The sequence below is a fragment of the Egretta garzetta genome, unplaced genomic scaffold, assembly GCF_000687185.1.
Source record: "Egretta garzetta isolate BGI_Z169 unplaced genomic scaffold, ASM68718v1 scaffold293, whole genome shotgun sequence".
NCBI classification, from domain to species: Eukaryota; Metazoa; Chordata; class Aves; order Pelecaniformes; family Ardeidae; genus Egretta; species Egretta garzetta.
The window spans coordinates 2,454,013-2,478,625 of NW_009259318.1; the positions used below are offsets into that span (position 1 = coordinate 2,454,013).

A 24,613-nucleotide genomic window follows, 5' to 3' on the forward strand; every position below is an offset into this window, starting at 1 on the left:
CCAGGAAAGGAATATCCATACAGCTGAACTACAGAATTAGAGACTTCTATTCCTTGCCTTTCTTTATTCTTCTTTTACATGAATCAAAATGGAAAATATGCAGACTAACAAAATTAAGGACCACAGTAAAATATATCCCCTTGAACTACACCCAAGCATGAAAACAGTTCACAGAATGTCCAGTCGTATCTCTTTGATTGATAATGTTTCCTCAGGAAGACAGAGAGAAAAAGACTATTGTCAAGTCATAATTTAGAAATGGAAATGTGTGAGCCGAGTCTCACTTCACATATACTTTAATCCCTGCCCACCCAAGAATTCCTATTTCACGCTGTCTAGAAGAGAGTAAGGAAGGAGACCATCAAGGTAAGGAAATAAAAGTGCAAGATAAATAAATAGAGGAAAAATGATTTCTCATAAGTGAGAAGTGATTTGCTGCAGATATTTAAGATTTTATTTTACCTTAATACACGGACCATTGACTTCTTTTTAAAAAGAATATAAAAGTCAACCTTCAAATAGTATACATTTTTAACACCATCTACTTTGAACAGTGACAGAAATTTCTGATACATCATCATTTCTAGGGCTTCCAGTGAAAAAAGATCATTCCTTTTACATTATCATTCTCATGGTCTATCAACCTTAATGAGAAAGATATCCTAGTCCTACATAGTAAATACATTTCAATAATAGATGTTTACTTACTCCATCTTACTTACTCCATGCTTTTTAAGGTTACTCAGTCTCTGTATCTTCCCTATATTCAAAAGAAAAACCTACTTTGATGTTTGAACAGACTACTTTCATTCAAACACTGGAAAACAGGGAAAGCTGAAAGACACTCTATTCCACATATTGAAGTATGGAACAGGAGAATATTGCCAATGATACCTGCCCCTGCTAGCTGCATCCAGCATCCAGCCCAGGCAATTGCTTAGTTACAAAGTCTCAGTGATGAAACCATATTTCTCCATAAGTATGCAATATATTTAATGAACTTTATATAAATATATATATACACACATATATATAAAATTGCTGCTCTTTCCTGCTAAAAATCGAAGTATGCATAACCTGTAGAACTTTTCCATGCCTCATATATCATAAAGGGTTGCTAGCACTTACTAAAGAAGGGAGAACTATGATCTAAATTTGTCACTGATCTCACAGGGAGATAATTTTACTGTCAGACATTTGGGTTGAGTTTGGGTTGTGGTTTGGATTTTGTTTTTGTTTTTAATATTCATACTTTACAAGATACATATTGTTCTACCCCATGTGATACCTCACTTCTAGCACTGACCACAATACCTGACTATACTGAAGCACTTTCATTAACTTGCCGTTGTATGTGCCTTAATTTTCTGAGTATTAAAAATTTCTGTTCAAAATTTTGTTGATCATGTTTCTCAGTATGTATTCTCATACAGCACATGAGTTAAGCCACAAGATCAAATTTGGTCTTCATTTTTCAGAAGGCAACATCAAATATGTTTCTGTCCCAGAAAAAGTTAAACATGAAGTTTATGATTTTCCAACTTGTAATAAACTGTCATGTTTTCCAATGACATTTTCTCTGATATCCTCTAGTGCTAGAAATGTATAACTAACATGCATTGCTTTCCTAAATATTCACCATGTGACAGGGGTGATTCCTGGCATAGAGGAGTAGAGTTCTCATTGTCCTGTTCACTGATGACCCTGGTGCCCCTGAATATGCAACAAGAATGCCTGGTTAGCTATTTGAAATGTTGATATGAGAATATTTCCTTGAAAAACCCCAGCAGCCCTAGAGATTGTTCCCCAGCAAGCATCCAATTGATCATCAATTTCTTTGAGGAAACTGGTCCTTTCAACACATTCCAGGAGAGCAGGAAGGAGACCCATAAGCTCCAGACCCAGAAGACATTTGAGATTGGATATTCAAGACAGTTGACATTAATGGACTAAGAAAAGGGTAGACCTAGAAATACCTTGTATGTGTGGGCAGTAACTGAATAGTAAGTGATACCACCAGCTCATCTCTCAAGTGTTTGTTTCAAAAGCAATGGATAGTGATAACTATTAATACAGAGGGACATTTCACTGACAGGCAGGTCAGTATAGTATGTCAGAGAGTATACTGAACCTCAAGCAGATGAAACTAAACTCGAAAACAGACCAGAACTTTCTTACAGATCAGTGGGAAAGGCATCTGTTAGAAGAGCCAGAATAGAAAATGGCTTAGAATTTTATTTTGGAGAAGTTTCTGCAATTTTTGCGATGTCTTAAACCACAGACTATGAAGTTAGATCTAGTAGAAGAGTACAGTGAAAAGATAGCTGACAGACCTGAAACAAGATACAGAGCTGAAGACAATTTGTCTTGATGGGCTGATGGTTCCCTCCTGTAAATGACAATGATGTTACCTATAGCTAGCCAGTCTGCTGCAAAACCTCACTTGTAATGATCAAAGATGAATTGCAGAAATTTGTCCAGCAGGAAACTGAGAGAAAACCACAGAACTAGGCCTTTTGCATCTTCCCCTACCCTGCAAGAAACAGACTTGTACACTGACCATACCAGCAGTATGGTACCTCTCTAGACGGACTTTTAACATGCATCTCCACTACAGGCACAACACCCTGATAAAATACAGTTTCAAAATCAGAAACTTAAATAAACTCTGATGATAGGTTAAAGACAAGCAGAGAAAAACAGCGTTTACTCCTTCTCCGGGAGACATTTTTGGGAGGGAGGGGTATGGGAATTTAGAGGGAAAGTGGGATTAGGAGAAAGCAGGAGGAAGGAGTTAATCTTGATTTTGTGGAACTGGAAATAAAACAGCAGAAAATTTAGAAGGAATGGCAAATGAGGACAAAAAATTATGTGGGTTGACAAAGTTTTACATGGGCTTAGAAGTGTGAAGGCAAAATACTGCTTGTAAGGCAAGAAAAAAAATAAGTATGTTTGTGTACAGAACATACTTGCACTGTGTCATTACTGCTGCGCCAAAAAAGATTCTTTACACTGATATAGATACTCGTAACTCTCCATATAAATGTGGATATGCATGTACAATCCCATAACATAGAATATTAATCAACTTGGTATATAATAATTAGTAATCATTTCAACAATCTTAACTGTTAGCACAGAAAATAATTTGAACAAAACCAAATGTTAAAACAAATACAAAAGTATACATTTAAGAATAGATATATTCAAAAATAATAAAAACACAGTACACATTTCTCAGACCTGTCCCAACAAAGATTTAGCAGTGAACAAAACTTGCCAGTATAAATCCTATCTTATTAAGCACTCACACTTGTTTACTTGATTAGGCTACAAAATCCTGGTTTTATGTTATAATTAAAGGTGGTAAAGCTTGACTGAGTTGAAGGAAAAGTGACCTGGAAATTTGTGAACAAAATGTAAACCTTTTCTGGGATCCAAAGAGGGTGTTAAACTGCATTAAATGTAGACATGATGTGAACTGGGCATGTTGTTATGTCATCCTCTCCTGTCCCATGACCAGGAATAGGTCCCTTACATTTTTAGGTTCCCCCCAGGTAAATCTGACCCTCTCGAACATGTTTTCACATTTCTGTCCCCACCTTCTGGTTTGCAATGCAAATGTAACAGACCATGGGAGCAATATTTTTGCTCAATCTGTAAGTACAGCCTCAAAAAATCTTCCTTCAATTCTTCCAGATTTCGTGAGATTCACTCCTTTTTAACATTCAGAAAATGATATAAAGTTAGCAAACAATATGTACATTTCAGAGACCCAAAACATTTTCTTAAAATTCAATTTGACTTGCTTCTTAGGCAGAACTTTTTATGGTAAGCATTAAGTAACTGTAGTTCTGTGCAATAAACTCCAAACGTGATGGAATCAATTTCTCCAATCTATTACATTTTTCCATTTTTGCACTAAGTGTTAGTTGATATGGTTAGAAGAATGAAATGGTCATAAACCACTGTTAGAAATAGTGGAATACTTCAAGTGGACTTTTGATGTATTTAGTTCTAACATACCCCAAGAAAATTAAATAAACAAACTATTATCCTTTCTGGTTTTAGTAGAATTATTGCTGACAGTACTTAAAAGGTAACTGTTAATCCTGTTATTTGCAATGTAAACAACTTCAGGATGCTATTAACAAATCACCTTTTTTTTAAAAAACGTATATACTAATGTTTATTATAATATATGTTTATTATTATTTTAATTCAAGTGCTGTACTTAAGTCAAAGCAAGATATTTTCAGTAACAAACCAGGTTTACACTGTTCAAATACTCATCAGTAATTGCTGTGATTCCAAATACTTGCTATACAGTGTGCTTTTACTCAAGTCATGTTAAATGAGCCTATTTATGTATATATTTCTAATATTAGGTAATTGCTCATAGCTAGTTTTTTTCTTTTTACATAGGATTTCTATGAAATAAAAATCGGTCTGGACAACAGATGTTTGTGTCTACCATCTAAGAAGTATCAAAAATTTGGACCAAAAATTTGTGCAAATCACATACAATCCAATATTACATTTAACTAAATAACTTAAAAATAATTGCATGTTTTTTTCCAAAACTACAGAAAATTGCAATTGTTAAAGGAGTAAGTATTAAGTTGCTCTAAGACTTTTTCTCAGTGCTACACTATTCCTGAATCTGTTCGAAGCGGCTTTAAGTGTTATAAAACACCTTTGATCCCAACAGATGAAAAGTCATTATTTGTTTTGCATTTTTAAATACTCGTGTTTACTGTTATGCTGAGGACACAAGGTGAAAGACTGATTATTTTCTTTGGTGATCATGTATGTTAGTATTTTTTCAAACAGGAAAGAGCTGAAACTAAAAGAAAATCACGAAGATTTTTGTACGTGCACATCCATACCTGAGCATTAAGAAGTTCTTCACATTTGTGAGAATGTTTTTCAATTGCTAGTATATACTGTTTTTCAATAGCTGCTTCTTGCTGTTGAACTGTAGATTGTAGCAGTGCCTGCAAAAAGAAAGCACAGAGTATTCAATAAAGGTAGAACTGGGATGTTTAACTGCAGATCTACTAATACTTGTGTATGACCAGTATGTGGAATGCTGTTATAAATTTGGAATGTGCAACTATTAAAGTACCTTCCTATGTAACATTGCCTTGTTTTCAGTGAGGACTAAAATTTTTTGAATCTCTCATTTCTTATACACAGTCTGCTTAAAAGAGAGCAGCACACAGAAGATAGAGAGGGAGAGTATTTCTGTTAAATATACTCAGTTTAGTGGGACCACACAAGAAGAGAAGCATATGAAAGCTGCTGAAGAAAAAAAAAAAGCCAGACATATTTCCCTGGCTGACAAAACTCCACATCCTCTCGGCACAGCGTAAGATCCCATGGGCCAAGCATGATCTTCACAACCACAAGTCAAGTAAAAGCAGATGGAAATTCTGAGTAATTTAAAACATAAAAGAATGCCCCCCCAGGAAGTTCACACTCAAATGTGAAGCAGTGGAAGTCAAAGTGTGGAAAGTCAAAGTACCAAGACAATAACAAGATGATGATAAAATTAGGAACTCTGTGCGTGCACCCATGTGCATGCACATGTATGTATTCACATGCACTTGACTGAACTCTGTAGAACTTCCAGCATCTGAACACAAAAAGAAAAACAAAAAAAATTTAAGATACATGAAAAACCAGATTACCATTTGAGGAATTACACTCAGCCTTCCTTCAGCAATGATGGTATTTTAATGCAGGATTTACTTAACTCATGTATGCAAGTGTTTTTCCCGAATATTATAAAATATTTATGTCACGTTCCAAACATTCATTGGGCTATTTATACACAACGTAGCAAACTATTTTTAACTAGTAATCAATATAGTGAAGTAGTTGAAATTACTGTGTAAGTTAAAACAGACATAAGTTTTATAGAAAACAGACCTTTGGCCCAAATGTAGACAAGAAAAAAAATCCCATCTTTCAAACAATCTTTTTTTTAGAGATACATTTACTTCATGGAACATAACACACACATTAAATACAATTTTGAATACTTTTAAAAAAACCCAAAAAATGTATACAAAAAACCTTCTCTCAATTTTTGAACTATCTTTCCATATTTTCCACTAATTAGCCTCTTATGCCAAAATCAGTGTTCTTCAGTAATGCTATAGTATCATAGTAGTTTTCAGCACAGGTTCAGAAAGGTTTAAAAGGTAAAAAATGGTGTTTAACATATACTTTAATCAAAGTGTAAGAATACGTTTACTGGTGTTTGCAGGGGATTTAGCTAGCCATAAGTTTACTTTCATAAAAGCCAATTTCTTTCCAACTAAATTTATTCTTTTATTGATATACATTCAGGCAATCACAAAACCTTAACTCTCAAAGAAGTATAACTTCTGTATATGAAAATTTATATGCTCAATCCTACTGTGTATGAATTAGAATTGCCACATATCACTGGCAAAAACTAAGTCTGTACTTCGGGGTATGGAATTTTTTTGCCTAAACTACTGTGACAAGAATTGTTTCATATAACTGGCACAAAAGAAAAAAGAAAATTCTGATCTTACGGAAAACAGTAACAGAATGGTCATTAAGTTGCAATACCATTTCTCAGACAGCTTCTTGCTCACACCAAGGGTTGAGTCGCTTTACTATGCAGACTTAACTGGCAACTGTTAAATTTGTATTTCAGTTTTCAAGGCAATAATTATTATTCAATGGGTGGCATGTAGAAGTGATTAAATTGTTTACATTTATTTTATTATTATTATTTTCTTTAGAAAATACATTAAATTCCACATTCAGAAACAAAAGCTTTCTTTTTCTATCATACACACTACTAATACAGTTTAAATAGCACCACAGAATTGATCCTGTATTTGACTATTTCATTAGTTGGTGAAGTAAGGAGACAGAGAAAAATCCTCCTGTGTGGCACAGTACTTCAGAGGTTGCTTTCATGTTGTGCCATAAAAAAAAAAATCTCCATACAAAAATCCGTTATTTTCTGAAGAGAGATGTAGCACATCAGCCAGTCAGAAAAACAGAATGCTGAGTTCTAGTTTATTTTAAAGCACAGATTTTATTTTCATGAGAAAATTCTTATGCTCAGGACTGATCATAATTATCAGTAGTGTCAGATAAGGCACTTCTATAAAACAGGTCTACTCTTCTGAAGTATAAACAGAAAAGTGTCAGAGAACTGGCATGACTAGACAAATGTATCTTGCCCTTTAAATTAAGACTTTTATTGTTCCTCATTTATCATTAAAATCATGTCCCATATTTAATATACTATCAGAAAGAAGACAATTTTTAAAATAAAATAAAAGCCAAACTTGACAATTTCCTTTAATTCTAATTTAACATGGAGTAGATGCAGGACTATAAGAAGTAAATACGAACACAAAGTTGTCATAAAATGATGTCTTTCCAAGACCTGCAAAAAGAAGGTTAAAAAAAAAAAAAAAAAGAAAACAGAGTTAAAAAATTAGGTAATTTTCTTCTTTGTCTTTTCACAACCATCATCTAAGTTTTTTTGATAGGGTAAATACAGCAGAGATAGATACAGGATATCCACCAAAAGCTGTTGCAAATTTCAAGATTATCAACTACTTAAATTACTAATTTAAAAAAAAAATTAAAAATTAACTAACTTACTAAACTAAAACATGCATTTAGCTATTTCATGGTAGGCATCTCTAACTCTTATAGTTACAGACTTCCTTCAGTACAATGACACTTAAAGTCTTTTGACTAATTGTCAAGAAGAGGAGGCTGAGGGGAGACCTTATCACCCTCTACAACTACCTGAAAGGAGGCTGTAGGGAGGTGGGGGTCGGCCTCTTCTCCCCGGTAACAGATGATAGGATGAGGGGAAATGGTTTGAAGTTGCGCCAGGGCAGGTTTAGGCTAGACATTAGGAAAAACTTCTTCACCGAAAGGGTTGTCAGGCTCTGGAATGGGCTGCCCAGGGAGGTGGTAGTCCTCCTCCCTGGAGTTATTTAAAAGAAGGATAGATGAGGTGCTTAGGGACATGGTTTAGTGGTGAGATGTCAGGGTTAGGTTAAAGGTTGGACACTATGACCTTAAAGGTCTTTTCCAACCAAAGCAATTCTATGATTCTATTCTATGATTCTATTCTGGGCAACTACTTATCACTGTTGAAACACCACTTTCTTCTTTAATTAATTACACAGTTATCCTGGTGGGCTGATGTTCCACAAATCTGTGGCCACTGACCTAATATCAAGCTGGCATTCTTGAAGCAGTCTCCTTTTAATAGCTCATTGAATAATTTCAGGTAAGGTTACAGCAGAATATAGCCTATGGCATCTGTTGCATGAAGTCAAAAGGGTAGGATTTCAATATGGGTGTTCTTGGCAATTAATTTCTCCTTCTATATATTGGGCAATGAACTTCCTTGACACAGGGTGGCAAGGGTCATCCTGTACCAACAGCCAGTTTCAGGACTGATGGCAAAAGGTGTCAGTCTTGATGCGGATCTGTTTCTACACTCCTATCACATTTGTTGCCTCAGCCTACACTTGATACAGTCATAGAGGAAGTGGTGGGTTCCGATTTCCAGGATTTCTTTACATTTATCAACTAGTCCTTCCTGCTTCTTGGCTTCCCCCCCGCCTTCCTTAGCACAACACACCTCATAAGTCCTAACTACATTTGCCTTTAATCAAAAATGAGGTTACCTTTTAGGTCTTTACTAGAGCCAAATAAACAGTCATGTCTTTCAGGGAGTTACTAGATCTTCTTTTCCCATTTGTAATTTCCTCAGGTTTCAAAAATCTTCTGCCTCCCAACCATTTATGTAAGACCTTGAAACAGTTTAAAGGACTGTGGTACCTCAGATAAACAGCTACTTAAAGCAGTTTGCTTAAAATTTAAATACAAAGTCATGGACAAATGTTAGAACGAACTGCAACCACTATAGTGGCTGCATAACCATAGTTATGATCATAAGTACCTCATCATTTGAGCCAATACCTTTCCACTAATTAAAGACAGAATTTACAAGGCTTATGTACTAAATAATCAAAGTGTATTTAGGTATAATAAAATAAGAATAGTAACAATTTCCCTCTGACTCCTGAAATGAAAATGAAAAATTAACACTACAGCTCCAAGTAATCAAACATATATACATTGTCTTTTAACATTTCCTTCTTCCCTGTATCTCATATTACACTTTTACCATTACTAAACCGGACAAAAAACCCATTAACTGGGAAAACCAAGAATCAATATCTACACTGACATTGTTTTTCTAGGTTAGTTCAGTTATAATTCATTTTCAACTTGGCATAATCGTCGTAGCTAATCAAAGCCAAAATTCTATCATGTTTTACACCTTAAACTATAATCTATAGCTGTTTTGGCTTGTAGATCAGAAAAAGAAAACGATAGTAGAAAGTAGCACCGAGACAGTTATTAGGGGAAGAAAAGGGTACCAAATTGACATATCTAAATTTAATTCCTCTAAAACCAGAATTACTTCTGAAAATTACACTGACAATGTATTCAGTGGGGTTTATTTGCAAAAAAAAAAAAAAAAAAAAAATGGAACAAGAATAAAATACCTCATATTTTAACAATTAATCTTGCTCAGTATCCTCAGTTTCAGTATAGGAACTTGAGATGACTCAAAGAAGTGATAAGAAACTATCAGATATGGAATAGCAAAACTTTAGGTCCCTTTCCAAAATCTATCAGGTATCAGATTGATTATGGTCTGACCTACAATATTTTCTTCCTTTCAAAAACAAATGAAAGAAATCATTACATGCTTCTCTCATCTTATCAGGACTAAAACCAGTGGAATTTAACCAAAAAGGAAAATTAGGAGTCTGCACTCTGTCTCAGTCCTGACTTTCCCAGAGAATAGGAAAATGGCTCTTGAACTAACAGGTGCAGCCAAATTTCCTAAGTTCTAAAATTTCAAAGCTTCATCGATTATAGTTCTTATTCTAGTATCCATATCTCTGGATCCTTGTTAGTAAAGCAGCCTTTACAGTGCAAGGAATAACAAAATAATAGCAGAAATGTAGAATGTGCTAGAACCTTGTAGATCGTTGGTGGGGGAGGGGAAGCAGAACACATACTGGTGTCTATAAACTATATGGTTTAGTTCTATGAAAAAGTAGTTTAAATGCTGTAATTCATTTGAGAGAAGTTCTATCTTCTACTTGCTATTTTGCCACCTGGAAATAATTCGTATTCCCAATGCACATTGTACTCCATCACCAAACGGTCTTACGTTTTCTGTTCATTGTTTCTGGACATATATACATGAACAATTTTGGGGAGGTTTTTAAAGAATAAATTCACATTGTTCATGGGAAAGCTAAGAAGTATCATGTATGCTCACATTTAACAGTAACTATATACAGTGTGGCTGCTCCAAATGAATGCTCCAGATAACAGGACTTGTAGGATGACAATGACAGCAAGTCTTCTTCTGAAGTTTAAACTATCAGAAATGTTCCAAACCATTCAAGAAATCCTGCTTCTTCCCTCCTTTCTCTATCACTCTCCTAACCTAAAAAAAGCTATCAGAGAATTGATCCTACTTCTTCACTAACCAAATCTCCTTCACTAACCAAAATTGCCTGGTGGCTTTGACAGAACAAAGAGAATGAAACCGCTTAAGACCAAGTTCTCTAAAGAGTCTTTGTATCCATTTTAGTTTTATATATAATGAGTTACAAAAATCACAGAACCCATGATTTCCTCAAACCATTATGAAAACGTTCACACATTTAAATGACAGTAAAAAACGTGTTTAAGTTAGTTTGCAAAAAGATTAAAAGTGAATCTATCTTAATTTTATAAACTGGACTTTTATCAAAACAAAATAAAACTTAACTAAGTAAATTAGTCCAAACCTCTGTTTGAATTCAGATAAAGAGCTAACCTTAGCTTTAAAGTTTCATAAATTAGAATAATTTTGGAAGAACCCAAGTTGAAACTAGATCCAAACATCATAAGGACTTTATCCATAATACACATCTATATTGGGTCTGTGTGGCAATATTTTGGTAGTGGGGCTGTTACAGGGGTGGCTTCTGTGAGCTGCTAAAAGCTTCTTCTATGCCCGATAGAGCCAACGCCAGCTGGCTCCAAGACAGACCCGCCGCTGGCCAAGGCCGAGCCAATCAGTGATGGTGGTAGCGCCTCTGGGATAACATAGTTAAGAAGAGGGGAAAAAACAAACCTACGCAATTGCAGCTGGACAGAGTAGTGAGAATCTGTGAGAGGAGCAGCCCTGCAGGCACCAAGGTCAGTGCAGCAGGAGGGGCAGGAGGTGCTCCAGGCACTGGAGCAGAGATTCCCCTGCAGTCCCTAGTGCAGCCCATGGTGAGGCAGGCTGTCCCCCTGCAGCCCAGGGAGGCCCACAGGGGAGCAGATCCCCACCTGCAGCCCACGGAGGACCCCATATCAGTGCAGGTGGGTGCCCGAAGGAGGCTGTGACCCCGTGGGAAGCCCATGCTGGAGCAGGCTCCTGGCAGGACCTGTGGCCCCATGGAAAGAGAAGCCCAGTCTGGAGCAGGTTTGCTGGCTGGGCTGGTGATCCTGGTAGGCGACCCACGCTGGAGCAGTCTGTTCCTGAGGGACTGCACCCCATGGAAGGAACCCATGCTGGAGCAGTTCATGAAGAACTGCAACCCATGGGAAGGACTCATGCTAGAGAAGTTCATGGAGGACTGTCTGCCTTGGGAAGGACCCCAGGCTGGAGCGTGTGGAGTCCTCCCTCTGAAGAGGAAGGAGCAGCAGAGTCAGCGTGTGATGAAATGACCACAACCTCCATTCCCCATCCCCTTGCGTCACTTGAGAGGAGGAGGTAGAGAACTCCGGAGTAATGTTGAGCCCGGGAAGAAGGGAGGGGTGGGGGGAAGATGTTTCAAGATTTAGTTTTTATTTTCTCATTATCCCACTCTGATTTTGATTGGCAATAAATTAAACTGATTTCCCCAAACTGAGTCCGTTTTGCCCATGACTGTAACTGGTGAGCTATCTCTCCCTGTCCTTATGTCAACCCATCAGCCTTTCGTTATATTTTCTCTCCCCTATCCAGTTGAGGAGGCGGAGTGATAGAGCAGCTTTGGTGGGCAGCTGGCACCCAGCCAGAACCAACCCACCACATCTTTATTATTACTTGCTTTAGCAATGGTCAGAGAATTAAGTAGTCCTGAAATGCAATTGACAGCACACTACATTTACTGTGAGAACCCTAGAGAACTGCATCACAGCATACAGACTAGAGACTGAAAAACTGTACTGCACCCAATCTGAGAAGAAAAGTCTAAAAATCAGAAAATACAAAATTTTTATCCTGTATTGCTAGAGGTTGTGTCATGTATAGAGTACTAGATGCTTTCTGAAACTTGTCCTCATCCTTGGAAAGGTAAAGATGCAATGATTAAGATTTTGCCAAAATCATAGCAGACACTCCAGCCCATTTTTACTACAGACCTATTTGCCCAGCCCTAGTGCATACTGTCTTAATTCCACTGGCAACAGAAACCAGAGCTGCTTGCCCAGAACAGGATTTATCATATGGCCACCAAAAGCTAGAATTTATGAGAATCCTTCTTGAATTATATAGCCAAAATATAGACTGTTACCCCCAAATTCATCCCAAATTCCCTAAAAGTAACAAACTGCCAAATCACTTTCTCTCAAGTTCCTCTTTTTATAGGAGGAAAAAACTAGTCAGGGAGGGGAAAAAAAAAAAAAAAGCAAGAGAAAAAACAGAGTAGAGTTTATTATCCCCTCTCATCTCTTCTGAAAAAACAGTATAAAAGCAAATCCAGTCTATGCAAAACCCAGACTTCTCAGATGCATAGCATTGTTCGCAAATGTTAAACCAACTCACTTGAAACAGCAGTATGAAACACGCACCATGATGTACAAGCTGCTGCCTTATGTTCTATAATATTACACAAAAGCACTGGTTCAAAACCCTTAGTCAATCCAAAAGAATATCTTCCCTCATTTATTTCCCCCGCTCGACCTTTATTAACTTGCTTAAGGAATTAAATACAAGCCAGTACAAACACCTTCTTTACTTCAAAATTGCTGAGTCAGGATAGCCAAAACAAGTCATCTTTAAAAATAAGGTTACCTAGTGAAAAGTAAAGTTACCATACTACTTCAAACATATGAACTATATTAAATACCAGTATTAATTTCAGCAATAGTACATAAGAATTTCTATGCTTCATAGCATTAGACAATGATTAATCTAATTCAGCATCTTGTCTCCACCAGTAATTAATTTCTACTACTTTATTTAAGGGTGAAATACACTTAACCAATTGCTGCATGATAAAACAGAGCAGAAGATACAATTAAAATTCTTTCCTGAACCCTTGGAGAAAACACATTAACACAATAAAACATACTGTGTGACTGGTTGTGTTATAACTCAGTTATTAGCTAGTATACATACTATGTAAATAAAACTATTTAAAAAATTTCCAAAAATGTCTTTTTCAACAGAATTCAACTTACCCACTTTGGCCCAAGATACTGTATATTTTCATGATCAGACTATTTTCAGTTGAGCCTCCCTTTAAGTGAAAATTAAACATGGCCATATAGGTGCTATGGAATAAAGGGCATTTTTTGTACAAGTGAATATTAGCCAAAAGGAAAGCAAATAAATTCCTGTTTAGGTCAGAGACAACTTGCAATTCACAATGAAGTAGGTTCTAAATGAAATAAAACAAAATGTTGAGTTGGATTTCCTGAATTGTTTCCACTCATAGTCATAGCATGCTACCAAAGTTTTAAACAGAGCTCATGCTGTGAAATTTTACATATCAAGTCAAAAAGTATTTCCTGTGGAAAATTCTTCTCTCAAGTTATTTCTTTACAAAAGGTCAATACATTTTGATGCACATCAGAGTATGAAGAATCTTCATGGGTTTACTAACCATGCTCCTGTTTACAGTGTGAACTGAATTTCAGTCAGGTGTTTTAAAGACATAACACAAAAGACATTTGAATCAAACACAAGAATAGGGAAACAAGGCTTTTGTAAAGTGGTATAACTTCAGTTTCATTTTCAACTGGTTTTGGTATACCAGTAATGATCAACAACTTACAGTTTGAATACTATGCTCAGTTTATCTCAGTTTTACTGGCATGTGAGTTTAAATGATTTATTTTCCACAAAACACTGTTCTCCCAGACTCCTACCAGAAACAAACTGCAAACTCACTCTTAATCAAACCTTTAAATTATTATATTTAACACTGTATTTATTGTTCTGTAGTCAGAAACACATATAAAAAGTCATCCTTACCAAAAAGGGAGGGAGAAGTATCTTGTAATTTTTATAATTACGTTTAAAATATCAAGATGCTTTAATCAATAATAAAATATCTTTCATAGTGAGATCTTCAGAAGATTGATACTTGACTGTACCTTGCTTTTATCAGAATTCTGTAGAAAGATTTTTATAGTAGCATCGCTGTCGTACATGAGTATTCCTATACTGTAAAAATGACAAAGAATCTTTCCTTTTCCAGTCATCAGCTCTTCATGACAGAAAACAATATTATATTATACCCAAGGCCCAATTGAAGTCTAGTGCAATTTACACATGGAGAAGTACAGAATTTGAAAGTGAAATACAAGCCCTTGCAACAACTTCTGAATTTATCCTTTTATTCATGTGTCAGGCCTTTCGGAGCCAGTATGTCACCTTGGAAACTTAAGCTAAGCTGGTGTTTTAAAGAGCTGAGAACTGGCCACATTTCACGAGTTTTCCCTCCTCACTAGGGATAAACTATGTCTAAAAAAAAAAAAAAAAAAAAAAAAAAAAATCCTGATTCTAGATTAACTGCTTTTGTAATGAAATCTTTTAAATCTTGCTTCGTTTGCTTCAAGGGTAACCTTTCAGTTCAGAAGTCTATTACTGACACACATATCAAGAAAGACAATCTGATGGCCCCCACAAATCTTGTACTTTGCAAATCTGTCCTCACACTCTGGAAAGCTAAAAAACCCAACCACCTAACACTGAAAACTGACAGACAAAACTCTCATTGTAGGAAGGGCTGGAAAGGACTTTGCATCTTGAAGTTAATTTCCATAAAAGGAAACACACATCTGATTCATGCAAGCTGTCTTTTGGAAGACTAATAATTGCATAAAATAATCTAAGTAAATAAATACCATCAAATAAATACACCTGCCTGTAACCTCATATTCTTTAAAGCTTACATTAGAGGACATTTTATATGGTGAGAAATATAAACAAAACAGATTAAAAATCTTAACTTGTCTATTTACAGAACTATGACAATTTCAGAACAAAAGCTTGATTAAACAAGCAGAGGAAAAATCCTTATGTTGCTTGCGGTAAGTATCTTAAAATGTGACATGATCCCACAAGCATAATTTCCAAGATCTACATTTACTTTTCTTTACCGTAGTTAATTACCAGGGATAAGAGTTTAAAAAAATAATGACATGAAAGACAGAAATTAAACAAAATTAGGTAAACATGAGAAGGGGAAACTTGGCCTACTGAGAACACTAAGTTCATTTTTAATTTGTTTTCCCGTGTTTTTTAATACAAATTTTATGACTGTATTGTAGATGGTTTATTTGTTGAAAGGAAGATAAGAATGTGAGATGCTTAACAATGGCCAAGGTTTTTGAGGGTTTCTGCTACAAAGTGTCTAGTGTTTCTCTGCTAATGGCTTTCCCAGCACATTTGGCAAGCTAATATTCCGAAGACAACTGCAATAATTCTAAGGGGTTTGGTATATTCAGATCCTTGAAGTTAGATCACTCAGTGTTTGACTTTTTGTGTAAGCTCCATTTTTGACACTTTTGCCGTGTTAAAAAGGACCAGTCGCAAGGGTAGGAATTGAGAGGGTTTGGTCTTAAACTTGAGTGCCTGGTCTACCTAGGGATAACTCACTCATGAAAAATCAATATTGTCTCTTTTACACAAATAATTCCCCCAAATATAGGAGAGTATCAGAAAGTGTAAACCATTTTCAAGCATAGAACCATACAACAACAAGTCTGCTGCAGTAAGTCTGCAAGGAGTAATAACTAGCTCTCAATATAAGAAAAATGTGAGCTTTTGGTTACTAATTTGGCCACCTTGTAGATAGAAATGAAAGAATGGCAACTCTCTTTTCCTTTATATACCAGTAGGATGACTTATGTATGCCAGGAATACAGAAAAGGCAAGTAAGCAGCCACTTTTCCACTGTTGTTCAACCCCGAGTTTCAATACCTAATTTAGAGGATTTGGGGCTTGAGGGCTTCTGGGGATTATTTTCTGGGGCTAATGAATTGTTCATATTTTTACATAGCTATCCTTAAACGACCAATGTTGGGCATTACATTAACTCACGCAACAACTCTGCTTGGAGTGGCATTGCAAAATTATAATTGGCTGGTATCAGAGAGGATTAGTCATAATTTCAACAGTCATGACTGCAACAGAACTTAATTTGGGCGATGCACAAGCACTTGATTGGAATAACCTGCATCAGGTCATTTTATTAAAACCCAAGGAATGCAAAATAGGACTGTATTCATCATAAGAATCCTATGCTTTTTAAACAATTCAGCAGACTTGCTTAGGTGAATTTCCACACTCAAGGTAATTTGGGGATTAATTAGATAGTACTTACAAAATCTACTGAAAAAAAAAATCACTTTTGCATATAAATGCTATATATTAGTGTAGCAGTCTTAAATCCTAAAGAAGACATATTTCAGTACAAAATTAAGCATGTCTAATCATAAGTGAATTAAGAGTCAATGAATTTCACAATTCTGTATTTCACTAAAAGGACTAACCAGATTTACAGTCTTAAACGAATGCTATATGCAGGACCCCTTATTTGGTTACCCAACTACTAATTGCCAACGCGTCTGATAAATATAATACATTCATAAAGATATGAGTAGTTAAAAAGTCCCTAAAGTGTAAAATACTACTTTTATAATTACAAAACCACATTTAACTCATTTACTTAAGAAAAAAAAATCTTAGCCTCATTCCATATTGAAATATTAACCATAAATTAACATTTTAAAAGAATCCATGAGATTATTTTCTCAACAAAACTACAGAACAGTTTTTACCTTCACTGAATTCTCTGATGATTCAATGTTGGGTTTTTTGTTAAGCACATGGTAAAGGGTTACTAAAAAGGTATTTAAGCTATAAACAAACAATCCAAAAAAGCTTGGTTTTTTTCTAAACCTAACAAAACTTTTTGATTTTTTTTTCCTGCTACCCTGAAGAATAACTCGCTGCGTGTTTCCAGACAAGGTTGCTTGCAGTATTTTACTCGGAAGCTGGCATATCTGATGTTATTTCTTTTCAGAGTACTGTGATCTCATTGACCAAAATATGGCAAATAACCACATGAGGCAACAGGAAGACTTGTATGAAGTATATTCATGCCATGGTTCCCTGGTATTAAAGAATGTCTTTATATAACTTGAATATAAACAGTCTATGAGAAATAATATTCTAAATATAAATATTGCTCAGAATCACAGTATTCAATTAAATCCCTGATCTTTTGTGCCAAATCACAGAAACTGATAGACATAAATCTTTTCCAGATGGCATATCAGATCTTCCCAGCTGCTGTTAACTGGTAAAATAATTTTCAAAAATCAATACGGCATTTGAGTACATTCCTTTACCCAACTAAAAGAAAATAGTTTTGTGTAACATTAAGATCTCAGACTTCACAGCAGATTTGGAATCTGGCACAGATAGCTCTCCTGGAGCTGCAGATCTTGACACCACCAGAAGGAAACATACATTTTGGGTATTTGCTGAAAACAAACCAACCTGCCTGCCCTCCCTAACAAAGTACTGCAGGCTTCTTGACCAGCAGGTCCCAGACTCAAGCTTTCAGCTTATTACCTGAAACACAAGACCCAACCTCAACCCTACCCTTTTAACCTAGCCAGTTACATTCCAACCCTAACTAACATTAGGGAATTTTTATCGTACCTCCTGAGGCAAATCAAACGTGTTTGTGGTTAAACATAAAAAGATGTAATGAACAATGGAATGGACAGTCCTACCCCCACAAGCAGCTCTACAAGAGTATGCAAAGATGCAACGTAAGACAATTCCTTATATGTCACTTGCGCCAGCCCTGACCATGTAAGCATCAGCATGGTGCACACCTTAGCCCAATGTTCAGTTCATCCCCCAGAGTCAGCTCTGTTTACCAAAAGTGGCCCCTGAGCACTCACAGGATGGATTACTACAAGACAATGCTGTGATATTTCTTATCTCATTACCAAGGGAAACCTCACTCCCTTACATGGAGTCCTTCTGTCTCTGGCACTCCTGCTTCCAGCAAGTTTAAACCATTCTGCATTCGGGCCTTCTTGCCCTCCATGATAGATCATTTTTTAGTCTTGGATTACTGTCACTGAGCAGTTACAATTTGTATTTCCCCTTCACTAACTACATTGTCAGATTTGTGTTCCCGGCTCACAGTTGCCTACCAGGTCACATGCCTCCCTTCTCATTCTCAAAACCAGCCTTCTTTTCCGTTTCATGTTATGAGGTTTTTTCCCCTGTCAGATCTTCTTTCCCTCTTTAAGTCTAATTAGAATTCTTAGCTTTACCTACTCCTTCTCCCTACTCTATTCAGTTTTTGTCCTCTGTGCCTTTTTTACTAGAAAGTTTCCATAACAGTACAAAAGACACAGATTTATCCTCCATGGTAACATCCAGTTCTTACATCTTACCACCTGAGAGGAACTAGAATCAACTTAAAAGAAGAATTACAGATTCAGCCTTATTTCTTCCTTAACTCCTCTTAGTGCTGCATGGATAAAAACCTGCTGAATTGCTCTGTGAGGCTGCTTTCCTGCAAGTGCAGTTTGTTGAGACTGAGGAATTCCAAAATGTAGACGTGTGATAAATAATCAAACCCAAAGTTTACCACAATTGACTGAGCATTTTTGTTTTGTTCTGGTTTTAAGTTTCATTACTGAAAATGGCTAACCTACTTTATCTGAAGTTTCCCAAAATGCAGAGTGAGAAAACATGTCATGCAAAACTTCAGGCCGAACAGTCTAAATTGGAAGCAACAGAAAAGACAGTCTTAAAGTGAAAGAGGTTGAGCAACCAGAACAAGCAGTACTAAAGAAGACGGCCTGTAGTCTTATTATATATTATTGCAATAATATTTGGAAATTGTTATCTTGGCAACTTATTTACCTTGAATTCTTCAACAATAATACTCAAGGCTTCATGTCCAGCTTTTCTCATATCTTCTAACTCCTGCCTATGCTTCTCCTGTACAAAAAGAAGGAAAGATTATATACAACATAGGCACCTGACATAACAATTCTAATTAGGAGAGTAAAGACCAATTATTTTCCTCATTTTTGGTATGTTTCATGAAGAAATGCACATATCTTGACTCTTTAGATATTACATACATGCTCAATTCAAGTTGGTCCTAGTATTAAAACTTATTTTTCTTTATTTCTTAATTTTACTCTATTAGGCCCCAATAATTCTAAACAGTTCTCCAATTTAAAAAAAAACCAAACAAACAAAAAACAAACCTCTGATTTTTCTGGTTTCTTGGTATACCTGTAGATGGCAGACCTTTCAAATCATCTCTGAGTAAGTGTTATTTACTGCCTATGTTAATAAAAATGTTGAAATGGACTACAATCAGGTGCAGCTTCCTCAGAAGAGCACACCCTTCTCCTACTCATTACATAGCTCCTTCTTTATCTTTTTTTTTTATTCTTAAGGTTCCCAGGAAAGTATTCTTGCATAAGACATCCCGAATGTGTTAGTCAAATAAAGCTCTACTGCTTACTTTTTATTTTATTCACAGTATTACATAAAAATAACATGGTCAGAAACATTCTAATACTTTTGCATTTACATAAAAATGCTTGCCTGTGATTTGTTATCTGAATCTGCAATGTGAACACCTCATTAGATTCTCATCAGCATTTTACACTTTTCAAGGAGCAGCACCACTTTTTCAAATCACTAATTAGTAAGAAGATGAAAAACTGTTTGTTCTCCCTCATTCTTTGATTCAGGGATCTGTGTGTAGAAAGCAGAAAGACATTCATCAAAAACCTTACCTTGCAGTGATTACAGGCCAAAACCATACACAATTTACACTATGTATTTATTGGGTTTTGGATGGAATTCAAGTTGAAATTAATTAATACAATTCTATGTTTTCCAAGATCTCTATGTTTGAAATAAGCAAAACCTAGTGTCTAACAAAGTATGTTCGATTTTATATAAAAGGCGATATAACACCATTAAAAATAAATTAATCGGTCTGTAACTCTGTATTTGATTAGAGGTTTTTGCTCAGTCATTCAAGTTCCTTTCTCCTGAAAGTGCCATCTTAGCAAATAGTTTGAAATTATAGCTATACAAACTCTATATACAAATCATTGGCCCAAATATAATGAGACGTTCAGATTCTCTTGAATAGAACTGGGGATTTTTTTGTGAAGACCTACAAGAACAACTGATATGAAGCAGAAGATGGAAATATTCTGAAGTGTAAATAAACTACTACACCAGATGTCAATGCACAACATCTGGGTACATCAGTTTAATCACATTGTGATGCACAGGTATCATTAACACCACAATCTAGCTAAACTCAGATGTTATATATGTAACAAAAAAAAGTGCTGAGCTAGAAATATTTGCATAGCATAAGGGAGAAAAATGCAATCCAGTGCTTAACTCCAAAATTTCACAAATCACTAAGTTCCCTGTGAAAAGTGAACATGGGGGAAAAAAATTAGAAAAGATGTAATTACTATAGTAGCATATTCTAGATTCACAAATATAAAAAAAAAATTATATAGGAAGAGGAAGTTAGTGGTCACTAATTATTCTAGCTAAAAACAAAACAACAAAACCAAAACTGAAGAAAAAGCATTCTGTGTTGAGGAAAGCCTTTAAGTGAGAAGCATTAAAACAGTAAGATTTCAATCTAAGATCTGTCAGAACTACCTTGAACGCAACAATGAGATATAGTGAATCAAACATATAGACCAAGGAAGTAACATATTTCATTCTGATAAAAAGTACAGTGCCTCTCACTAACATTACCAGGCAAATCAAGACACAAAGCAAAAAATGTGGTTTGTCCTCTTATAATAAATTTCTCGAGTTTTTCAGAATCAGTGACTTGTTCAAAGTCATATACTAAATGCTAACTGACAACACAAGCTGAAGTATGAACTCCAAGATATAAGTACCAACATGAGGATTCCATCCAACGCATTTTAGAACACTTACTTTCTTAAAATGTTTCCTAAAGTAAAGGAAAAGAGTCATTAGGAAAGAATAATAGTAAGGCATCACTTTTGCTTCGGTCAGGACTAGCAATCAATTTCTACAACAGAGGTAGAAGAGATAATGGAAGGGCTTATTACAAGCACACAGATGAAAAGTTTAAGGTCACATTGCAATGCTCCCTCCAAGTAAGGGCTTCATCCAGTCTGATGAACACTACACTGCCTTTTTTCTGTGTCTATTTGCAAGATTTTTCAGCTAAGACAGCAGGTTTGTAAGTTTATTTCTTTTAACTTCTAAGAGTGAATTTCAATTCTTTTGAGGATGGTTAGCCTTTTCTTCGGAAAGTCTGTAAAGCACCTTTTCAAAATCTTATAGTTACATCACTCAAAGGAATGTGTGCTTGGTCCTTGTAATATCCGATAAGGAGAAGACCACAAGTCACTTTAAGTAACACATTTTGGAAGTGTATGCATTGATTTACTGTCTAACAGTAAAGATACGTCAAAGTTCCCGAGTTTCATGATTTGGCTACGAACACAACAGAAACATTCCCAGAACAGCAGCATACTCATTTGATGAAGAATGGTCATGTCATTTCTTCACAAATCCTCAATAAAATGGGTACTTTCCTACGGAAAATGAGTTTAATGAACTGACATAACTAATATTAGAATTATTACTCTGCTTGTAAGAAAGAAAAGTAAAGCTCTATGAAAAGTTCTGAATGGTGTAGACCTGAAATTAAAGTGTAATCAGATTTCCTATCAAAGAGAGAAGAATTTTGTGGTTTCTGGCTCCTGTAGAATTCTCCTCTATAGTTTGCATGACTTTGGAGAGGTTTTTAATGAACGCTGTTCTTTCCCTCCCTTATTTAATAAATGCTTTTAAGAAAGGAATGAAACATGAGTTGAGAAGTTTAAAACTGAAGTAAATTCATCTTCAGAAGACTTTCATCCCCTCCTGCTGTGCCTTGTGATGGACAGAATCTCACATCAGAACACTAACAGTAATTAAACTCGGAAGACAGAGGGGTTTATTTTATTTTGTGAACAAAATCTTGAGTCATTCCAGAGGGCATGAGGCATTCTGTGTGGACACACCATGACAGTAACAGGAAATTCATTGCTCAATAATTATCAATGTTCCAATTTTGTTTCATTTTGTGACGCTTCTATAAGGAAACATGTCATTGTGAGCAACGTATGCATAAGAATACATGCTTTAATGCTACCAAATGTATGTACCTTCAGAAATATATCAAATGAAACTTGAATGATAAGGATGAGAAAATGGAATTGAACTTGTGAAAGTTTTCTTACAACCTAAAATCCAACTTTTTAAGAGGCAGACTGTCTTGAAAAGTGTATGCCACCCACAGACTGCACAGATTCCCTACTAACCTTCTACTCTGGCATGCCTGAACATGTCACACATTGTAACAGCAATAAGTGAAAGCAAATACAAGAAGGGAAGAAAAAGCTACTCGCAGTCTCACTTTCTTCTCATCTAATTCAAAGCAACTGCAATTCTTCTCATTATCAAAAGTGGATGCTTAGAAAAATTATTTTGTGTCAGCACTCCTAAACCGTTATCAAAAAAAGCATAAAAAAAAAAAAAAGACTTGATAGTGCAAGTTAGGGCCACCAAACACAGCCACCTGAAAAGGAAGCAAATGCTACATATCAAATATGTATATTGATATGTATTTGATAGCAATCAGCCCACAACAGTAAACACCATAATAATTTCACAATCCCAGTTCTACAGTGGGCATAATTAAAACCAAAAAAATCCAAAGTTTTTAAAATAACTGAAGAAATTAATTTATATCATGTCTACTGAATTTATGACATTATCTCCACAGATATTTTTTCCCCAATGATTATTCTTTTGTGATCACAGCAAAAGAAATCTAATTTAATTCTTTCTCTTTTTTATTATGTTATCAATATTCACAATTTGTAACATTAAAAAAGATCAGAGCAGTAACATACAGATAAAGCAAAAGCCAATACTGCAAAGAAGCATTATAAGACTACATTTATATGTGGGGGAAAAAAAGATAAAAGAAATAAAATCAATTCAGGAAAAGATCCCAAATTTTTGCCTACTTTCACAAATAATCAAGTCTGATCCATAAAATAAAATTCTGTATTTTGGGGTAAACTGATATTATTATGCTTTTTACATTTTACATTACTTATTCATAAACCCTATTTAAAAAAAAAAGTCAACAAAAACATGCCAATAAAATGGTAAGTTAAAACAAAGCACCCATGTTTTAACTGTAGAAATGTTTCTGTAATACCTGTTAAGAGTTGTATATTACTGTATATGACATGCAAGCCAGTTATCTGAGTTGATGCTGACTGCCTATCCTCTTTAAGGCTGTCATATCTTCAGGATTAACTGCAAGTTTGAGCCAACATCTTAGAAAGTAAAGTACTCTCTTGCCTCCTAATTTCCATCCTAATGCAAAAAAGTAAACTGTAGTTCCCTGCAGGCAACTAAATTAGAAGACAAATTTCAAATCCATCTTACACAGTTTTGCTGTATACAATTAAATCATTAAGACTCTTCATATTAGACTCAATTCTTCCATTACATCAAGATTTTCCTCTCCATGAAAGTTATTAGCTTTTTTCTTTCAAAGCATCATTTTAAAAAATAAGTAACATTTAGTATCATGATGATTCTGTTAAGAAACTGGTAACTTCTCGTTTGAAGATACACATTTCTTCCAATTCACCCAAGCATAGAGAAAAAATAATACTACCAAATACAACAGAACACACATCACTAAAAAACTGAGTTAAACATGATGAGAATCAGTCCATAATGGCTAATTAATATACACACTAGAGTGTGCTATTGTATATAAGATTGGTCACTATTTCTGTTCATGTGAAATAAGAACATGAGCTCTCCAGAACTAAAACACAGGATTGCCTCCAGGTCTATAGCAAAGCAAGTATTTTCACTTTGGTCATATCACCAAGATGCTAGCTAAAAATACAGCTGAGAACTAAAGATAAGGACAAACATTTTTACAGGAAAGAAAGATTTCAGATTTCCCTATGTAATCAAAAGAACATGCAGTATGCCCAACGTTAAGCTCACCACAGGAACCAAGGAGATACTATCATTTATTTTGTACAAGTAAATATCATTGCTACCTAGACTATACAATAGAAGACTTTGAAGTGAATAATGAAGTGAGGTAGCGAAAAAACTTTTCATGAGCAACTTCCTAATATAGTGGTGAGGACATTTCCTGCT

General features: G+C 35.4%; 1 protein-coding gene across 1 annotated transcript in view; it reads right to left on the reverse strand.

The window, feature by feature from the left end:
• The window catches only part of CCDC91 (coiled-coil domain containing 91), a 162,982-nt gene that overhangs the window by 67,419 nt on the left and 70,950 nt on the right, over positions 1–24,613 (reverse strand). The window contains exons 7-8 of the mRNA XM_009636535.2: positions 19,256–19,333; positions 4,890–4,997 (exon numbers count right to left, since the gene is read on the reverse strand). Coding sequence (XP_009634830.1) covers positions 4,890–4,997; positions 19,256–19,333 — 186 coding nt within the window. The remainder of the gene's footprint in view (positions 1–4,889; positions 4,998–19,255; positions 19,334–24,613) is intronic.